Below are 22,462 nucleotides of genomic sequence, written 5' to 3'. Positions count from 1 at the left end.
CTTCACATATAAAAAGCCATTGACATCCCAGTCCTGTCTGTGAGCAGCGTCCGCTCAATGCACTCAGCTCTGGCGCTGACAGATGGTGTAGTCACATCCGGAAACCGTGTTGGATTGCACCGGCCTCGCCGGGAAGGGGGGGGGGGGGAGATGACGTCGCGATGGGAGGGAAGCAGGGCATGGCTATGCGTTTCGGAGCATGCAAACTCCTTTCTCAAGCCATGCTTGGATACGCGCAGCCACGTCCAGCTTCCCTCGAATCCTGACGTCATCTCCTCCCGGTCAGGCCGGGGCATTTCAGCGAGGTTCTGGAGGCAACTACACTGTCAGAGCCAGCGCCGAACACATTGAGCAGATGTCACTCACAGAGACGGGCTTCTTATTTGTGAAGAGTGAGGTTTTTTACCTTGTAAATGTGAGCTGTCAATTGTGACTTTCACTAATAAACTTGTCCTAATACCACATTTAGAGGATACTCGCCCTTTTTTTAACGTTTACAGAGACTGCTTCTACTTTTGGGTCAGCAGCCATAAGTGTAATGGACGATTGAGACTTTTAGGCCCCATGTACAGGGGACACTTTTGAACGATGGAAACTGACTGCTGGAAAATGTAGGTTAAAAAAACATCTGTTTAGCCGCGTTTGCATAATGCGTTTATGTGCGTTTGCGTCTAGAACTGTTTTTTAAAGATAACCTCAGGAGAACCTTCCAAATGCCCAGAATACACTGAAAAGTGGTAAATTGTTAACCATTTCAGACTGTTTCAGAGAAATACAAAGAGTGGAAGCAGAGACAGCAGTATGGGTTGAGATAATTAGGTGTGAGTTGCTTATTAACATTTCTTTTGTTTCCAAGGGTGGGAAAGGTAATGTATATAAATAGAAATAGAAAAAATACGAGCGCTGGATAATCAACCAGAGAGCGGCTAGCATGAAAGGCAAATACCAGGAGCCTCAAAAGTAATATATATCAAACAACCATGCAGCGCTAATACGTACAATGATGCATGCAAATAATCATTTGGTGCAGGTAATAACTAGTAAAGTGAACACCATTTAATATTAGAAAGGATCTTAAGAATTATCTAAAAAGTCCAGGAATACTAATGATGGTGAATATAAATCTTTCAACAAGAGTGTTCTTGCATAATACATAAAAAATTTTAGGACAATAAGGTGACACAATATGTGACTTCTGTGACCATATTCCTCCCGCAGAAATGAGTGTAGATTGCACTAACCAGAGAGCGCAATCTTAATGCGCATTTGAGTGTTAACCAACTCCTGGTCATAGCCGGATGACCAGGAGTTGGTTAACACTCAAATGCGCATTAAGATTGCGCTCTCTGGTTAGTGCAATCTACACTCATTTCTGCGGGAGGAATATGGTCACAGAAGTCACATATTGTGTCACCTTTTTATCCTAAAATTTTTTATGTATTATGCAAGAACACTCTTGTTGAAAGATTTATATTCACCATCATTAGTATTCCTGGACTTTTTAGATAATTCTTAAGATCCTTTCTAATATTAAGTGGTGTTCACTTTACTAGTTATTACCTGCACCAAATGATTATTTGCATGCATCATTGTACGTATTAGCGCTGCATGGTTGTTTGATATATAAGGGTGGGAAAGGTGTCTGGTGGAGGGAGTCATTAAGGCCACCTGGCAGGGGGTCTTCCTGAGGAATTGGAGGTGTGAATGGTCATTAACATATCTTTTGTTTCCAATTCTGGGAGAGGTCTGAGGTGTGAATTGGTCATTGCAATCTTGGTAGGAACATCCTGTGTTCAGTATTTTGTCCATCTGAGTACTTTGAAAACACTGCATGCATTTTTCATGATGAAAAAAGGCTCTGGACAGCATCAGGTTAAAAAAAAATTTCAAACACAAACGCTTATAAATGCAATTTGCTGCGTTTACAAGCGTTTTGCGTTTGAAACGCTGATAAAACCGACTGCTGAATGCAAGTTTTCTGCGTTCAAAAAAAACGACTGTAAACTCAAATGCCTGTAAACGATGTGTACATGGACACATAGGAAAACATTAGGAAGAGTTCAGGGGCTGCTGAAAAAAACACTGAACAGATCCTAAACGTGAGTTTATCTGCTGCAGTGTACATGAGTCCTTAGAGACGTCATGCTGAATTTTTAATTATACTTCCTGGCAGGGCCTGTTGTATCTCTATGCACCATTCACGTCTCACATTCTTTTGTTAGTAGTTAGTTACATTTAATTGGATTTGATCTGTAATGCTGAAGACATTTTGCAACTTACCCAAGCCACTTCTTCAGTTCAGTTCCTCACTCAGACTACGTAATTACTATCAGCTATACCATGATCGCAATAAATGAGAACCTGCGCAGCAATAATCTTTTACGGTTTATGCAGACTAACTGCATTACAGTGATAAAAATAGAGAGTTCACAGGGCTTTAAAATCACCCACTCCATGTGGCTGTGGCTTTAGTTCTATGCCAGAATTTAGCCTAAGGCTCCATGTACACGGGACGTTTGGGAAACACTTCTGAACGATGGAAACTGACTGCTGGAAAACGTAGGTTAAAAAACGTCTGTTTAGCCTCGTTTGCATACCGCGTTTATTAGCGTTTGCATTTAGAAGCATTTTTTAGAGATAACCTCCGGAAACCTTCCAAAATGCCCAGAATGCACTGAAAAACAGTAAAAAAATTAACTATTTCAGACATTTTGAGAGAAATAGAGAGAGCAGAAGCGGAGAGAGTAGTATGTGTTGAGATTAGCTGTCTTTTTTTTTTTGTGGTTTTTGGATGTGTTCCGGCTCCTTTCTGTGCAGAAATTATTGCAGCAGTGTCTAACATATTTTCTTTCATGCGAAACCTCAAAGTATGGTGTACCGGGTCCATTTGAGTACCGGGAAAACGCTTTGCATGCATTTTTCATGATGAAAAAAAGGCTCTGGACAGCATCTGGAAATGGAAGAGTTAAAAACATTTTCCAAACTCAAACACTTATAAACGCGGTTAGCCGCATATAAAAGCGTTTGGCGTTTGAAACGCTGATAAAATATACTCCTGAACGCAAGTTTGGTGTGTTGGCATTTTTCAGGGGGGCCCCGAGAGAAGGGATGGAAGAAGGGACACACGCGGCATGGGGACCAGGTGGGATCTGAGAGATGCTGTGGGCTGCTTGATGGCGTATGCAGAGCCTGACTCTACTTCCTGGGGATGTCCGGAGCTGTGAATGTGAGGGTCTTTTCTCATGAGGTGGGGGGGGGGTTGCCAGTGTATGGGGGGTGGTGGTAGTAGAATGCTCTCTCGGGTGGGCGCTGGGGTGTTGTTGGTTGGTGTCAGGGTCCCTCCATGGGGGGGAGCCGATTTTTGTGTTGCCTAGAGCAGCAGTAAACCTAAATACACCACTGTACATACAGCTGAGGTTTACTAACCTGCAGATGGTCACAACAACTCCAAGTAGTGTCACCATGCTCAGTACATGTTCCACAGCAAGCACGTCTTCATCATACACCGTGAGCGCAATCAGCACCGCCAGAACAGAGCCCGCCAGGAATCCCATGTGTTTGGCCGCCACAGCCAAAAGTGGAGACAGGAAGCAGTTCATGTACTTGCTGGCGGGCTTGTATGCTCGGCTCAGCCTTGCCTGCAGCTGGTGGTCCAACTCATTAAAGTGGCGCAGGTAGCAGCGGCCATACAGAGACCAACATCGGGCCCCGAGACTGCCAGGTTCCCGACGAAGCACCTCAGTATAGCTGAAGAAGGCATAGAGGATCTGCCAGACCAATACAAGAGGGCAAAGTAACAGGTTGGCAAGCCCTATCCAAAGAATACGTTGGGAAAGTTTCTCCGCCAGCTCCAGGCGTGATCCTGCACGCTTGTACTCGGGTTTTAAGCTCCACTCATTCTGGAACAGGCAGCCGGGGCCCCAGAAGAAGATAAGCTGAAAGTTGTACTTTAGGCCCCGGGTATAGAAGATGGAGTCGCCCAGCAGGGGCATCCTATGCTGCAGTGGTAGCAGATTCTTATTAATCATGGCCACCATGTAGTTCTTGAAGCGTAGGATTCGATGAGAGACATCTAACTCTGAAAGCTCCTTTTTATGAACGCAGATCTGATGCTCCTTCTGGATCTGAACAATTCTGCTCTGGACTTCCTCCCAAGTGTAATAGGGAAGATCACCCTGTAGAGAGCAAGATTTAACAGTGAGATGGCGTATAAATGTAAAGGTAGAAGCAGTGTATTTTCATTCAGCACATTTTTTTGCATTATTACTGCAGTGGTTTTCGCTTTTTTACATGTTTGATTTCCCAGATTTATAGACCATCCACCAGCAGTGGAAAGTGACCCCAGGGGCGTCCCTAGGGTTGGTGTCACCTGGTGCGATAACACTTGGTGACACCCCCTCAGACGATCCCCGCAGAATGGATCGGATCTGCGGATTGAGCATAATGGACCGGACTCCGATCCATTATGCTCCCCAATCCGCAGATCCGATCCATCCTGTGGGGATCGTCAGCTTGCTTTACAACTTACCTTTTCGTGGAGCGGGTCCGGTGTCACCCCGTATAGGCTGCATGTCGACGATCCCCGCAGGATGGATCAAATCTGTGGATTGAGCATAATGGATCGGAGTATGATCCATTATCCTCCCCAATCCGCAGATCTGATCCATCCTGCGGGGATCGTCGGCATGCAACCTATACGGGTTGACACCGGACCTGCTCCACGAAAAGGTAAGTTGTAAAGCAAGCCGACGATCCTCGCAAGATGTATCGGATCTGCAGATTGGGGAGCATAATGGATCAGAGTCCGGTCCATTATGCTCAATCCGCAGATTCGATCCATCCTGCGGGGATCGTCGGCATGCAACCTATACGGGGTGACACCGATCCCACTCCACGAAAAGGTAAGTTGTAAAGCAAGCCGACGATCCCCACAGGATGGATCTGCGGATTGGGGAGCATAATGGATCGGAGTCCGATCCATTATGCTCAATCCACAGATTTGATCCATCCTGCGGGGATAGTTGGCTTGCTTTACAACTTACCTTTTTCGTGGAGTGGCTCCAGTGTCACCCCGTGCGCTACCCCCCGCACCTGCCTAGGGACGCCACTGAGTGGCCCTGCCTCAAAAAAGTGAAGATAAGCCATCTTAAATGAAACATCTAAAAGTGTTAATTGTGCATAAGCAGTACCCTCTCTACCCTACTGTCTTAGATTCTTCCTGAAAAAAAGCAGTGCGCTTTCTATAGCGATGTATCTCAGAGGCGTAACTAGAACCTTCAGGGCCCTGGTACAAAAAACCATAATGGGCCCCCCTGACCCCTGGCTGGGGCCCCCTACGGTGGCGAAACACCAGGGCCTGGTAGCAAGTGTGACCTTTGGGACCCTGGTAGTTCCGCCACTGGTGTCAGTAGTTTTTTATTTTTTTGATTCTTTTATTACCATTTTATTTTATTTATTCATTTGTTTACAAATTTTATTTTTTACATTTTTTAGGAGCCCTGTTGGGGGCTTTGGTGAAATATCAGGGGTCTAAACAGACCTTTGATGTTTCACCTTTGAGACAGAGTAAGGAGATTGAAGACACAGCCCTCAATCTCCTTCACTGCACAGAATGAATGGACAGGAATAGCTCTGTACAGAGGCTTCCTGTTCATTCACAAAATTAAGCATAGTAAACACAGTTTACTATGCCTCAGTTTTGAATGAACAGAGTCTGTTATCAGTACGGATCACTCACCATTCATTAAGACAAGGAGGGGGCTGGTAAATGACTCATTTACTGGCCCTTCCCTGCTCTCCATCCTGACAGATCCCCTGCAACAGCCGGCGGGAGGGGGGGGGGGACTCGGCAGCACTGCAGGGGATGAGGAGAGCTGGAGGAGTATACAGGAGCCCGATCAACGTAAGAGATGGATAGAAGGGGCGGCATCAGGTGCGGACTGACCATTTGGAAACTCGGGCACTGCCCGAGGGCCGGAGGTCAGTAGGGGGCCCCATGAGATGCCCCTGGTACCTTTTTCATAGGCTTTTTTGAGTTTGGGCAAGGACACAGGGGCCCCATGATCCCCTATTGCCCGGGGGCCCCATGAGTTGTCAGTCCACCCCTGGGCGGCATGTAGAGGAACCAATCTCCTCCATTTTCCATCTGCAGCTGCTGAAAGGCTTCAGGACAAAAATGGAGGGGATCAGTTCTTCTATATGCCACCCCTCCTCTCCAGGTGTTCAGGAGGCCGCACAGACCCCCTGGAGCATATGGTCAGATCACAATTGCGAACCCTATGACCCCTGTTCATACGCCCGTGGTATATCTGCAGCATGAGAACATCTGGACCACTGTTGCCTTTGGCTGCGAATCTGAGGCGATGTGGAGTGAGATTTGGTGATACTGTGCTGCTGTTTTCTTGCTGGTGAGGAGGTTGTACTCAACAGCCTGCAGTGCAAGGATCTCCCTGCATCTGCTTCATCCTTTATGTGGACCTATGCTTCTTGCATCTCTCCTTCTGCTTCCTGACTATTCCCCCACCAGTTATCAGATTACCAGTCATTAGGGGACAGCTCTGATATGAGAAAGCAAAATCCTTCTCCAGACATGGCATGATAATTCAGTAATGAGGAAAAGAGCAGCTGAAGGGGACTGCAGACAATATTGGTAACTAATTCTTTGCCCAGAGCCTTTTTGGGCACTACTTTCACAGTTCAGGTCCTCTTTAACAGCTGTTGAGATAAAATATCAGCTGCAAAGAAGTATATTGTTTTAATTAGTCAGCAAACTCGTAGATATGCAATGTGATGGTGACAGCAAAGCATAACCATTGTGTAACCTTTACTACCAAACCCACAGATTGAGACTCAAGTATTTTTGTGATGGATTACCAGAGTCTCTGGAACCCTTCTCCTTCCACATTTATATTATTGCACTTGGGTTTTGGGATATTTGAAACTGTGAAGCACTGTACAAGCAGGATTTTGCTGCTCCCATCTTTTTTTATAGTTATTATTATTATACAGTATTTATAAAGCGCCGATAGTTCGCTCAGCGCTGTACATTACAAAGGGGGACAGAACATGTGACAGAACAATACCAATACAATGCAAAACATGAGGGGATCGAGGGCCCTGCTCTTTGGAGCTTACAATCTAGGAGGGAGGGGATAGTGGTACAGGAGGAGATAGCTGTGGGGGATGGAGTGGTAGGAAGAGTGGAGGAGGTCGGCAAGTTAGCAGGGGGTGGGGTAGGCTTCCCTGAAGAGATGGGTTTTCATTGTGCGCCTAAAGGAGAGGAGAGTAGGTGATAATCTGATGGGTTGGGGCAGGGAGTTCCAGAGGATGGGTGACACCCTGGAGAAGTCCTGGAGTCGGGCATGAGAGGAGGAGACCAGGGAACTAGAGAGAAGGAGGTCTTGTGAGGAGCGGAGTGTGCGTGCTGGGCGGTACTTGGATATTAGGTCAGTGATGTAGTTCGGGGCAGTGTGGTGGACGGCTTTGTACGTCAGTGTTAGGATTTTGAATTTGATCCGTTGCGCAATCGGAAGCCAGTGGAGGGATTGGCAGAGGGGGGTGGCGGAGACGGAGCGGTTGGAAAGGTGAATGAGTCTGGCTAGTTTTTTTTTTATTTCAGTAGTTTAATTATTATACAGGATTTAGTTTAATGATTTCTAATAAGAGATAAAAATTGTAAAAAAAAACTGTTTCAGAGATTTGAAAAGGAAATGTATAATGCAAAATATGTAAAAATAATATTGGCCGGAACGCACCATAGGAATACGTAGAGCCTGTATGTAGAAGTTATAGATCTCCCAGTAGCAGCAGATATTGTATATAAATTTAATAAGTCTGTGAATCCAGAAGACACCAGCAATCACCAGGAGAGAAGTGAGAAACCAATTCTCTTGTATCCTGAGGAGATAATGAAGACAAATCAAGGGTTAATCACTGGGAGTGAAAAGGCAAAATATGTTTACAATTTTATGTGACATCTCTGTATTCATATACAGAGGCATATCAGATTGCAACATATAATGAGTAGAAAGCGACTTGTTCATTCAATACACTTGAAGTTATTGTGATAGCTGTCAGTTATTTATATATGTATTTTATGGAAGTACTGTATATAACAGTATTTCTATTTATTGTGTCCAATATGATTATTGCATATGTAATCTTTATTTTACTTTATTTAATATACAGGCGTACCTCGGTTTACGAATTTAATGCGTATTGCAAAAAATTTGTAAACCGAAACGTGGTTTCCTATAAGAATGCACTGAAAACCAATTAATCCGTTCCGGAGGTCAGAAAAAAGTAAAAGAAAAAAGTCTTTTATCTGTTCAAAACTCTTTATAAAGCGCACTTTAAAATTCATAAATACTGTACAGGGACAGGATTAAAAATTAATTCGGAAATGCATTGAAACCAGTTAATCTGTTTGTATTTCGAAAAAAAAATCATAAATGCATTGAAAACCAATTAATTCGTTCCAGAGGTCAGGAAAAAGTCTATCTGTTCAAAACTCTTTATAAAAAGGGCACTTTAAAAGGCATAAATACTGTACAGGGTCATGATTAAAAAAAAAATAAAAATTTGTAAATGCATTGAAAACCAATTAATCCGTTCGTATTGCGAAAAAAAATTTGTAAACCTAGGCATTATTTTCAATGGATTTTCATTCGTAAACCAAAAATTATGTTAACCGAGGCGTTTTTAAACCGAAGTACACCTGTAATATTATATATAGTTGTGCTCAAAAGTTTGCACACCCTGGCAGAAATCATGAAATTTTGGCATTGATATTGAAAATATGACTAATTATGCCAAAAAAACTGTCTTTTATTTAAGGATAGTGGACATATGAACTGTCAAAAGACCTGCGTAACAAGGTACTGGAACTTTATAAAGATGGAAAAGGATATAAAAGATATCCAAAGCCTTGCATATGCCAGTTGTTTAATCACTTGTCTCTATTGTATTATAGCCCTGATGAAGAGGGATCTGCGCATGACCCTGGAAACGCATCAGCGTTTTCACTTTTTCACATACCCTTTTATTGTAAAAAAAAAAAAACCAAAACAAACAAAAAAAAAAAACACATCTAAAAACAATCAAAATAATCCCTACAGCTTGGCACTTTCATCATTTCTTTCTATACAAAAAGACCAATACTTAGAAACAACCCTTGGTTCACTAAGGCATTCCTTCGGAGATCAGGAAATTATTTTCCAGTTCATCCAGGTAATGTAAATTGTCTTATACTATGCAGCCACATATTGAAGCAGTGATGGAGCATCACAAAAGGATTTGTATAACCTTGCATGTGTTTTGTGTGTTAACCAATTGCCTACCGGGCACTTTCACCCCCTTGCTGCCCAGGCCGATTTTCAACTTTCAGTGCTGTCACACTTTGAATGACAATTGCACAGTTATGCAACACTGTACCCATATGAACGTTTTATAATTTTTTTCAACCAAATAGAGCTTTGTTTTGGTGGTATTTCATCACTGCTAGGGGTTTTATTTTTTGGAATACAAATAAAAAGACAAACATTTTGAAAAAACAAAACCAAAAAAAAACAAACAAAAAAAGTTTTTCCTAGTTTCTATTATAAAATTTTGCAAACATGTAATTTTTCTCCTTTGCTGATGAGCGCTGATGAAGCTCCACTAATGGACACTGATAAGCAGCACTAATAGGTTGCACTGATGGGCACTGATGAGGCAGCACTGATAAGCAGCACTGATGGGCATTGATGAGGCAGCACTGGTGAGCACTAATGAGGCTGAACTGACAGGCGGCAATGACGGGCACTGATAGGCGGCAATAACGGGCACTGATAGGCAGCATTGATGGGCACTGACAGGCGGCATGGATGGGAACTGATAGGCGGCACGTATAGGTGGTACTGATTGTCAGCCCTGATGGGCACTGACTGGTAGAACTGATGGACACTGACTGGCATTGATAGGCAGCACTGACGGTCACTGTTGGGGCTGCACTGATAGCCATGGCACTGATAATCAGTGCCCTGATTATCAGTGTAGATGTCCCCTTTCACACTTGCCGGTTATCGGCAGTACTTTCCTCATGCTGTGACAGCGTGAGGAAAGTACTACCGATCACTGACAAGTGTGTTTACATCGTGGTCAGCTGTGATTGGACACAGATGATCACGTGGTAAAGGGCTGCTGTGATTGGCCTTATACCGTGATTTGTGATCAGCTGTATTCGATGGACACAGCAATCACGGAGAGTGCCGGATGCGCTCCGGAGCGAGGGGGGTGCGGTTCTGGGAGGACATCAACAGACACCCTCCCAGAACTGTACGACCACGCTGTAGCTGTCATTCGACTATAGAGCGGTCAACAAGCAGTTAAAGTGGTTGTAAACCTCAGACATGAAATATGAAAAAAGCATATCCCTCTATAGTGTGTACTTGTCTTAACCTCCTCGGTGGTCTGATTATTTCAGATTTTTGGTGCTGAAAGCGGTACCATTTTTTTGCATGGAAATATGTAGTTTTTTTATTGTAGGCTGTAATTTTTAGGAATAACTCACTGAAATCTGTCCGAACAAGAGTCTAGTAAACATCCCGGGGAGGATAAAATTTAAAACACGAAATCATAAATTATAATTTAATAAATAATCATAAAAAATAATAATATAATAATAATACATTTAATTCAATAATATAATCAAACCAAAAACACTGAAATGTGAAATATAGCGCCAAGTTCGCACATCACTGAGCAAAGTCGCAAAATCGTTTTCAGTGTCTGATGACGAATTTCCCCCACAAATCATTATCACTCAATCCTGCAAGTGGTTCTGATTTACTATCGCTGTTCTCTAGCCGGTCTAAAACCACTTTTGACCTAAAGGGACGCTTTTTGGACACCATGGACGTTTCTCAGTTTCCAGGCAGAAAGAACAGACAAAATGCAGGCAGGGCACAGGACAAAGCACTCGGGACAAAATGTATGTGAAATGGGTTGAAACAGCAATGTTTTACTATGTAAAATTTGTTTGAAAAAAAATGACATTATTTAAAACTTTCAAATTTCCCGCCACCGGTGGCGCTTGTACGTCCCGACGTCACAGGGACCGGAACACAGAAGCCAGCATCGGCCGGAGGAGATGGCCGGGGACGCTGCAGGGGACACATCGCAGGAGCGAAGGACAAGGTAAGGGAATCCCTATGTAGTGCCGCATGGTAAGCCCGAGTGTAGCTCGGGGTTACCGCTTTTGATACTGAAACTTTACCCCGAGCTACACTCGGGAATACCGCTAAGGAGGTTAATCCAGAGCACGAAGAATAATTTCTGCCTGCTGTCTCCTTCCTCTGCTATTAGCATAAATCTCTTCTGACAAGTTTTCCTGACACCAAATGAAAAAAAGGTGGCAGGGGAGGGAGCTCCAGCACACAGCCCGTGATTGACAGCCTCAGTTCTGCTCCTGTGAATTATGTGAAAGGGGGGGGTGTCCCTTCCCTTTAATCAGCCCTCAGAGCTCTCATCACTGATCTCTGCAGAGTGTGATCTCAGCTCTCTGCCCCTTGTTTTCTGATAGCTCAGACACGTTTTTTAAATTCTGCACTTTTGAATGGATGTAGATTAGAGAAGACTGCAGATAAAATAGTTACAACTCATGAAGGATTTGCTTCATCTCTGTGTATCACTTGAGGCCAGTCACATCACTCACTATATGTAAGGGTTTGCAACCAGTTTAAATGTCATTCATTTAAACAAACTTCAAAGCTACCTTCAAACTACCTGTGAATTCCTATAACAGATAAACCTATTAGATGCAGGAGGGCTTGTAAACTAGGCAGGTTTTCTAAACTAATCTGCTTTATAAATGTGTTGAACACACTTTTTATATACAACCAGCAGTCAGACCATAGCGTTGCTTTATAACGTTTTCCCATAATGTCCGATGGATGGCCAGTCCATATAGAGCATGCTCCTGGGATTGCCAGCATTCTGCTCTATGGATGAGCCTGGCTCATCAGCATCTGCTTTACAGAAGAGAAGGTCAGGGTTGCCATACTCAGGGGTGGACTGACAACTTATGGGGCCCCCGGGCAATAGGGGATCATGGGGCCCCTGTGTCCTCACCCACACCCAAAAAAGCTTATGAAAGGTACCAGGGACATCCCATGAGGCCCCCTACTGACCCTGGGCCCTCGGGCAGTGCCCGAGTTCCCAAATGCTCAGTCCACCCCTGTACTCCATGTGCCAGGAGCTAGTTTCATCTATATCCAAGATTTATAATATTACTTTAGCATGGCCGGGGAGGGGCTCTAACGTCAAGAGGCTCGATGGTTCCATACTGACACCAGCTGGCAATTTTAGGATTTTCACCACTGAAAAAAATCTGGAGGACACATTTTGTGCACAAAGCGGTTTATATACAGATTATATGTGAGTGCATTACTTTTATTAATAAAAAGGGATAATACACTACGATTTGATTAATTCCTCTATATCAACCACCATGGAAGGGGATCCCATCGATTGAGTGGAGGAGGACCCCAAACAACAAGATACCACCCCATTCATATTTTGGCCCATTTAAAAGGGACACAAGCGTTATATGACCTTACTTAAAGAGGGAAGTTCCGCTTTAAGGACTGCTCCCCATTAAGAATTGGCACCTTTGGGGGTGGGGGAGGGTACCAGAATCTGACAGGTACCTGCTCCCACTTCCGGGGCCTAGGCGACTGAAAGCGGAAAGTGTCCTCCCTCCCACCCTGTAGTCTTGTGGGACACGTGACAGGTCCCAGAAGACTACAGGACCATTCATGAAGTGCAGCGCTACTCACGCATGCACAGTGGGCACCCGGCTGTGAAGCCGCAAGCTGTCACAGCCGGGTGCCCACACTGAAGATGCCGGCCTCCTGGAATACAAGACGGCCGGTGAAACGGGCTGCGGGGGACACACCGCAGGACCGAGGGACAGGTAAGTGGCTGTTATTTAAAAGTCAGCAGCTACAGTTTTTGAAGCTGCTGACTTTTATTTTTGGCAGGGTGAGTGGAACTTGAGGTGAGAGCACAACCGGTGGGGGGAGCGCACTAATGCATGTTTTTCTCACACAAAATATCAATTAAGAAGCACAGGATATTGTATTCTACAGTGAACTATGCACATTTGAAGAAGTTCATATTTGGACCCCTTTTTTAGACTGTTTTTGACATTTATATGGACATTGCTATTGGTTGATTCATTTATTTTACCTTTATTTATTTGGAATGCATTATAAATAGCAATTGGATGCACATATTATTTATTGTAAGCTATTTTAAGTGAAGCGCGGCACATTTTTATAATTAGTATTCTTTTTTTGTAAATCAAAAGATACCGGTCTTTGCAGACTCCAGGTGGTAGGAAGGCGTCAGGCAATGTCACTTTGTTGTTTTCGCTTTGGCTGTGGTTCACCATCTTGTTTGCAAAGAGAATATCGTAATCAACACAGCTCACCAGGAAGGTTGTGAAACTAACCACAAAGATGAACTGCCTGCAAGAGAATGAGAATGAGAAGAGAACGTATATAGATCAGGAACACAAGGATAGGCACAGCCCATCGATCAAAAGCATGCTACCAATAAAGTTCCCAAAGCAAAAAAAAAAAAAAACAGAAAAAGGACAGAGATCCTAATGGCTACAATGGTGTCATTGACAAAACAAAAGTAGCTAAATACCTAAAACATACATACATTTATTACAGGTACTTATATAGCGCCGTCAATTTACGCAGTACTTTACATATATATAGTGTATCAATGCTCATAGTTTTGCAACGGCATATTTAACCATTTGACGCCCGGCCTATGGCCGAATGGCATCTGTAAAAATGTAATGCAGTTTGCGCGCTTGCAGAGCCGCGCAGCGACGCAAACTGTCACCGGCCGTGTACCTGACACGGCCGATGACAGATCTGAGTACCGGCCCCCGTTGCCGGTACCATGTGACCTGCTATGACCAATCACAGCATGTCACATGACAGTTGTATACAATGGATGGCTTCATTCATGCCATCCATTGTATACTAGTGTCTAGCTGTGGATGGTCACAGCTAATCACATGCACATGTCATGTGATTAGCTGTGGCCAAATCACAGCTAAGCACAAAAAAAAAAAAAAACCCTGAATGAATCGATGTCATTCAGGTAAATGCTTGCTTATAGCAAAGTAATCCTTTGCTATAAGCAAATTGTGTAAAAATAAATAAATACTGATCACTTCCCCAAAGTAGTACAATGTTACTGTGGTAATATTGTACTACTTTGGTCATAGTGAAATATGAAAAAACAATCTTAAAAAAAAGAAAAAAAATGTAATAAAAAATTAAGATAAAAAAAAATATATATATATATATATATATATATATATATATATATATATATATATATATATTTTTTTTTTTTTTTTTTGTCCACACTGTCACCAGTCAGTGTCCCTGATCACCGCCATGCCAGTTATATGATGACGCTGTACTGCACTGGTGACAATATGTAAAAAATAGTGAAAATACTTTTTTTTATTTTTTCATTTTCCGAAAAATTATGACAAAAAAATACAACTTCAAAAAACTCGCCATGCCTCTTATGAAATACGTCGGACTGCCTACTCTGCAAAACCTGGTCATTTGGGGGATATCTGTACTGTCCTGACATTTTGGGGATATCTGTACTGTTCTGACATTCTTGGACCTCAATAAATTAGATTGGCTGTCAGTACTTCAGGATTGATCGATATTCAGATCTATACCATAGTTTGTGAACTCTATAACTTTCCTACAAACTAAAAAATACATCCTGATTTGGGTAATTTTCACCAAAGACATGTAGCAGAATACATCTCGGCCTAAATTTATGAAGAACAATTATTTATTTGCAAACTTTTATAACAGAAACAAAGAAAAACGTGTTTTTTTTCACAATTTTTGGTCTTTTTTGTTAATTTAGCAAAAAACAAAAACCCCGGCGGTGATTAAATACCACCAAAAGAAAACTCTAGTTGTGTGAAGAAAATTATAAAATTTTAGTTTGGGTACAGTGTTGTATGACCGCTCAATTGTCATTCAAAGTGTGAGAGCGCTGAAACCTGAAAAATGGCCTGGGCAGGAAGGTGTAAAATTGCCCGGTATTGAATTGGTTAACAAACAGGTATATTGTAGGTGTGTAGGCGTGATGGTCAGGTGTCTACAAACGTTTGATCATATAGTGTATAATTGTTTGCGGTTTTGTAAGCAATTTTCTTTAAAAAAAAAAAGATGCAGATTTTACCATGTATGTGAAAAAATTTTAAAATTGCACCCCACACAAAGTGATATTCAAATATTTCTATATTTTACCAGGCAGTAAATAAGATTTACAACAAGCTCTCACCGATCTAGAATTTATTTATTTATTTCAGGTAGTTATATAGTGCTGTCAATTTTATGCAGCTCTTTACATATATATTGTACATTCACATCAGTCCCTGCCCTAAGGTCCCTTAACTCACATCAATACACATATTAGGGCCAATAATAGACAGGAGCCAATTAACCTACCGGCATGTCTTTGGAGTGTGGGTGGACACTGGAGTACCCAGAGGAAACCCACGCAGGCACAGGGAGAACATGCAGACAACCCTACTATTGCCAGGTGGAAGTGCTAATCACTTCGTCAACAAGAGATGCAGTGAAGTAAAAAAAAAAAGAAAAATCACATTTCTAGCACTCTTCCTGTTCACCACCTCTGTGTCTAAAATTTGAGGTTGGAAGGCTGACAAGCTGTTGGGAAGGAGGAGAAGGGAGAGATGAGCTGATGAGTCACTGCTGGGAGTAGTTTAATTTCAGCAAAACTGCTGAAATGAAACTGAAAATTAAATTTTGCTGTGAATGTTGAAGATGAATTACTCCACAGTATCTGCAGGTACAGAGGTCAGTCAGGTCCTGATTTAAAGTATATTGACTGCAAGTAAACACCGGAGTGTCCAAAACCTGGCCACAATTTATTCATTTCAGTTACTTATATAGAGCGGTCAATTTACTCAGCGCTTTACCTATATATTGTACATTCACATCAGTCCCTAACCCTCAAGGGGTGTACAATCTAAGGTCCCTAACACACAAACATACACATACTAGGGACAATTTAGACAGGATCCAATTCACCTATCAGCATGTCTTTGGAGTGTGGGTGGAAACTGGAGTACCTGGAGGAACCCCACGCATGCACAGGGAGAACATGGTGGTGCCGTGGTTGGGATTTGAACCAATGAATCTAGTACTGCCAGGCGGAAGTGCTAACCATTTAGCCACTGTGCTGCCCAACAGGAATGCAGATTTAGGGTGCGCAGCTAGAACAAAAGAACATCTGATTGATTTGTATTGACAACACTTATGCTTTCCGTGCTCTCGTTTGGACAACTTATTCCATTTTTTTAATATACAAAATAAAACATATCCTGCTCCACCTAATAATTGTACTTTATTTTCATCGGTTCATCCCCCACAGTTATTACCTTTTGTATCACTTGACCCTCCCTTTTAGATTGTAAGCTCTAATGAACAGGGCCCACTGATTCCTCCTGTATTGAATTGTACTGTAACTGTACTGTCTGCCCTCACTTTGTAAAGCGCAGCGCAAACTGTTGTCACTATATAAATCCTGTATAATAATAATAATAAAAAAACTGGAATGGCCTAAGAAGGATGACAAAAAAGCAAATAAAAAAAAGATGTAAAGAGAGACGAACTTACAATAACTCAAAGATCTCTCCAATCAGCATGCAGGTGAATCCATTCTTCTGGTGCAGGTTATACACCTGGAAGGCCGAGGTTAAGGATTATGCCGAGTGTACCATACAGTCCAGTGTAGGGGGTTTACAATAAGCACTGTTCTCCCAGCCTCTCTGTAGGGCTTAGGACATGAAAGGACTCATTTTGATTTTCATTCTGAGAACACCATGGGGTTTATTTACTAAAGCTGGAGAGTCCAAAATCAGACTCCCTTCTGCATAGAAACCAATCAGCTTCTAACCTCAGCTTGTTCAGTGAAGCTTTGGCAATGAAACCTGGAAGCTGATTGGTTTGTATGCAGAAGGGAGTCTGATTTTGGACTCTCCAGCTTTAGTAAATAAACCCCCAAATGTCAGGAAGTAATGGGTTCCCTGGAACAAGGAAAGCATCATACCAGATGTGCACTGCCAAATGTTTTACACTCATGCATTAGTTCCAACATTGGATATTTAGGAGTCGAATTCTCTTTTTATTTGTCTATTTCTTGCAGAGTGTGTAAGGATTATACACCACATTTACCTCTCCCCATCTGAAATATTTCTATTAAACACGTATTAAATCAGAATAAATAATAAGTGAATATTTCATATCCCAAAAAGTGGATCCACGTAGCTTTTTGCTCAACTGCAGGATTATTGTATAATTTGGATGCTTAGGTAACATATCAAGAGAAAAGGCCATGACGCATTTCGCTTATTCCTAAGGACTCTGTAAAGGATACTCGAGAGAAGAAGAGATCCAGGTTCTCTATATGGTTCCATGGTGCTGGAGAGGAGAAATCAGATTAATTTAAAATAATAAGACAAAGACCAGAGTATGTACAGTATATACTGTGTGTGTGTAATATTCATACTGCATGTTCCATTCATCCAGAATGAATAACAGAGAAAGAAAGAATACTCACATTTACTGCCCTCTGGAACATGCACCAGCAGGTCATCCTCCCCCATCGGAGAGTCTGTGTATGAGGCCTCCAGCCTCTGGTATGGCGTGTCAAACACCGCCATGTCTCTTCTTCTTTACACCCAGGTCTCAGCATTCAGAAATGCGGCAGTACTAGAAATCTGGGAAGAGAAGGTCACATCAGTTCTTGAACTTGGCCTTTAGCATGGAAAACCATAGTACTAGTAATACTTGAGTGGACCATGCCAACCTGCCACACAAAACCCTCTATTTGCTGGAAATGTGGTGTTCTGGGAACATGGGTTGACCTGAGATTTCTACCTATGAAACTTTTTTTGCAATTTCAACATTAAAACTAATTTTGTACAATCAAAATAAAAAAAGATTTATGCACCCGCCATCTCCCCACCCTACACCTAAAAATCTACAGAATACATGTAAAAGGGACAGAAACAATTGAGTACTGTCCGTGATACTTTTTTTATTTGCACTAACATACAATTTTGAGGACAAGCTTTCGGGGTATGTCCCCTTCTTCAAAGTCCAAGCAGTACTCATTTTGATTTTCATTCTGAGAACACCAAATGCCAGGAAGTAATGGGTTCCCTGAAACAAGGAAAGCATCATACCAGATGTGCACTGCCAAATGTTGAGTACTGCTTGCACTTTGAAGAAGGGGACATACCCCGAAAGCTTGTCCTCAAAATTGTATGTTAGTGCAAATAAAAAAAAGTATCACTGACAGTACTCAATTGTTTGTGTCGCAAATGTACTAATAAGGCTACAATCACCTCAATGTAAAAGGGACAGAAGGGAATTTGCCAGCAAGAGGCTGTAGGCTTGAAAACCTTTGTGTCATCTGTCAACCACAAAATCATATACAATCCAAAAGATGAAAATGTATGTCCTGCCAAATGTTTTTAGTTTTAGTTTTGAGGATTACAATCCCTGTTGGCTTTTTACAGACATCAAGGGGCTAATAAATTTCCCTGGCTTCCTGCCATAGTGACAACAGTTTAACCAGAGAGGAGGTGAGGGAAAATCTCTAACAGAAACAGAGGAAGGTCAAAACCAGGGTGGATTTGATTTAAATCAAACGGATTTAAATCACGATTTAAATCACTAGTCAGTAAGGCTTGATTTAAATCCTAGTTTTCTACATAAAGACTAATTCTTGCTGGTATAACTTTAATATGCAAGTAGATGAAGATTTTTAGAATAACAACTTTTCATATTAGTTTTTTTATCCCCAGTTTAATAGGTTAATCATTCATATTTGGACAACTTTTCTGTTGTACTTAGGAAGGAGAAAAATAATCATTACCTTAATAATAACAATTTAAATAGATTTATTCAACTGAAACAATAACATTCCAGCATATGTGATTTGCTTCAACATCCATGTTTGTTAACTAATTTGGCTAAACAAAATATATATATTTTAAGAAACTTAGACTGTCAGCCCCTTCCTCCTCACACTTAGTTTCACTTTCTTCTGGTGCAGATCTATTCCACTCCAAACAATCAGAAAAATATTGTTTCTATTCTATTCACTGAACTTCTTGAAATTTAGCAGTGAAGGGGTTGATTCTGTATTCATAGGTTTGTAGAAGTTAGGATGAAGGTCTTTTTCTTAACTCTGTTCATGTTATAACATTTTTGCTGTGAAGAAGAGGCATGTGATCTCCGCTGAGTCAAATTCAGTTTTGAGAACTGCAAAAGTAAACCAACATCTGTGATAATATCTTGTAGGCAGAGAAACTGCCCAATAATCTTACAAAAACCTCTGGAAGAGCATGACATTGTGAATGGATTCATGGAATTTATTTACCAAAAATATTAAACATATACAGCCTTATTCTACATAATTAAAAAACTAATCTTTATTTCATGATGGAATAACCTTTGGATGGTAATATATTTTCCTCAAAAAGCATTTTATTAAAAAAAATCCGATTTAAATAAAAAAAATCCGATTTTTTTTAATTTTTTTTAAAAAATCATTGATTTTTATCCACCCTGGTCAAAACCCATATCTGCATTTTTTACTGTTGCCAGCATCCCTCTTGCAGATTTTCACTTCACTTTCTGGTGAAACTGCTGTCACTGTTACAGTGGGTAAAGGGGTAATCTCTCTAATGGGTTCCAATTGGGGATTTCACCCTTCCACACTCCATCTGTACAAGAAAAAATGATTTTTGGCTGGACCTGTACGGTAGGATTTCTGACTTTTGCACAGTTGCCCAGAGATGACCTTTAGTTCGTCGTTTGATTTTTAAAATTTTTTTACTGGACATGTTTAACCACTTGCCGTCCGCCTGTGGTTTATAAACGGCAGGACGGTGGCACTCCAGGGGCAGAATGCCGTTCATAAACGGCACCCGCCATCTCTAGCTGTGCACCGCGATCTGGTGCCTGCTGTGTCCTCAGGACACAGTGAAACACCGATCATCGGACGGGACCTCTGTATGAGGTCCCGATCATGTGATCACTGATTGGTCAATCAGTGATCACATGCAAAGTAGTAAGCAAGATGTCACTTGTGAATGATCACAGAGATCACATGGTACAAGGCTATTCACAACAGCTACAACAGTATGTAAAAAAAACAAAAAAAAACCATAAATAATAATATAAAAAAATAAAATTAAAATGTAAAAAAAATGTTTAAAAATTATAATTTTTGGTTATAAACTAATTTGGCTTATTTTTTTTTTTTACTAAAAAGATAATGGAATACATTTTGGCCAAAATTTATGATGAAAGATTATTTATTTGCAAAATTTTATAAGAAAAACACTTTTTTTCAAAATTTTTGGACTTTTTCATTTACATAGCAAAAAAAAATAAAAATCCCAGTGGTGAATACATACCACCAAAATAAAGCTTTATCTGTCTCAGAAAATGGTAAAAAATTCATATGGGTACAGTGTTGCATGACCGTCCAATTGTCATTCATAGTGTGACAGCGCTGAAAACTGAAAATTGCCCTGGGCAGGAAGGGGGTAAAAGTGTCCGGATAGAAAGTGGTTAATAGCAAAAAGTCAAAAATGTTTTTTTTTTCTCAAAATTGTCGGTCTTTTTTTTATAGCACAAAAAATAAAAACCACACAGGTGATCCTCTTCTCGGGTCCCCCGCAGGTTCTCCTGGCCCCTCCCTGCTGTCAGGTGCCCCCACAGCAAGCAGCACTAGTCACACACAGTGCGGCAGCTTGGCCCCTCACTCTCTCTCTCCTCATTGGCTGACTGGCTATGGATGGCGGCAGCAGTAACCAATAGTTCCCGCTTGCTGTCTCAGCCAATGAGGAGGCAGAGACCCGGGACAGCCGAGGCTGTTGTGCACATCACTGGAAGTCGATGGGGCTCAGGTAAGTATTAAGGGGGCTGAGGGCACTGCTGCACACAGAACGTTTTTTACCTTCATGCATAGAATGCATGAAGGTAAAAATCCTTCAGCCTTTACAACCACTTCAATTGAACAAGCTGAAGTTAGAAGCTATTTGGCTACCATGCACAGCTACACCAGATTCTGTGTGCTCCAGTTTTTGTAAATATCCCACCTTATCTTTAAAGTTTATATGAGATTTTAGTGAAGGGGTATACCAGTGGTCTCCAAACTGCGGCCCTTTGCTTGCCCTTATCCAGCCCTTGGGGCACTTTTTCCCCCACTGATACAAGACACTATTCCTGCTACTGACATCAACAACAGTCACTATTCCTCCCATTGACACCAATTGGACACTATTCCTCTCACTGAAACAAACCATGAGGCACCATTCCTCCCACTGACACCAACAATGGAGCATTATTCTACCCACGGACACCAACGATGGGGCAATATTTCTCCAACTTACACCAAGAATAGGGCGCTATTCCTCCCCTAATGCCAAAGATGCATTGTTTACTCCCAATGAAGCAGGACAATTTCTACTCCCAATGGCCACAGTCTGGCCCCCCTAAAGTCTCACCCCCGGTTCACATCTGTGCAGGTGGTGCCGCTGCAAATCCGAACGAAAATCTGTGCAGCTGCACCACCTGCACAGACAAATGCGGACCCGCATCTAATGGCACGCCGCCCGCACTGGGAAAACGCAACAGTATTGGGAACCGAGGTTCCTGTGCAGGCTGCGTTTTCCAAAGTAGTGTAGGGACTTCTTCCCTGCATGTCACGGGAGTCCAATCAAATGAACGGGCACTCATACCCGTGCAAAACGCAGCCCGCACGGCCGCATAGATGTGAACCTAGGGTGAAAGTTAGTAAACTGGCCCTTTGTTTAGAAAGTTGGAAGACCCCTGGGGTACACCTCTACTTTAAAGTGGGTCATTAAAATTCAAACTTCATGTTAACATGAACCAATATTAATATTGCAGAGACGTTTTTGTTGAATTTACAAAAAAGGCCACATTATCTGTGTCCTCCAGGTGTGCACCCGACACGGCACCATTTTACTTTCATCGAAGGAGTGCTGGCATACATTATTCACTTTGCTAAATATAGTAAGAAATAATGAGCTACATGGCTGAATAATGAGACGGACTCTGTGCACCTTGACAGTAAAACAGAGCCACTTTGCCTAAGGCCACGTGCTCCATTCTGCTCCATTCTGCCCTGATGTCTTCCTTTCTTCATTAAAAATACAAAAACTGTCATTCAACATTTCCCTAGAATGCCAGTTGTGTAATTTGTATTTAGATTGATAAAACAGGTTTGCTCGTTAGTAACACCGTATGTCACAATTTAATATTCATGTATTTAAGTAAAATTATTGTAGGCTTCC

The 22,462-nt window shown here is 41.9% G+C and overlaps 1 protein-coding gene across 2 annotated transcripts in view; it reads right to left on the bottom strand.

Annotated features, from left to right (window-relative positions):
* ATG9A (autophagy related 9A) overlaps window positions 1-22,462 on the bottom strand; it is an 88,188-nt gene that overhangs the window by 36,256 nt on the left and 29,470 nt on the right. For both annotated transcript variants that reach the window (XM_089657697.1, XM_089657699.1), the window contains 6 exons: window positions 17,686-17,845; window positions 17,503-17,546; window positions 16,743-16,807; window positions 13,353-13,508; window positions 7,755-7,896; window positions 3,427-4,175 (listed from right to left, as the gene is read on the bottom strand). In XM_089657697.1, coding sequence (XP_089513823.1) covers window positions 3,427-4,175; window positions 7,755-7,896; window positions 13,353-13,508; window positions 16,743-16,807; window positions 17,503-17,546; window positions 17,686-17,788 — 1,259 coding nt within the window. In that variant the 5' untranslated portion in view covers window positions 17,789-17,845. The remainder of the gene's footprint in view (window positions 1-3,426; window positions 4,176-7,754; window positions 7,897-13,352; window positions 13,509-16,742; window positions 16,808-17,502; window positions 17,547-17,685; window positions 17,846-22,462) is intronic.

This window comes from Staurois parvus, unplaced genomic scaffold (genome assembly GCF_062004578.1).
Source record: "Staurois parvus isolate SC_StPar_1 unplaced genomic scaffold, SC_StPar_1.0 ptg001022l, whole genome shotgun sequence".
Lineage (NCBI taxonomy): Eukaryota > Metazoa > Chordata > Amphibia > Anura > Ranidae > Staurois > Staurois parvus.
This window is presented reverse-complemented; position numbering and strand designations above follow the sequence as displayed.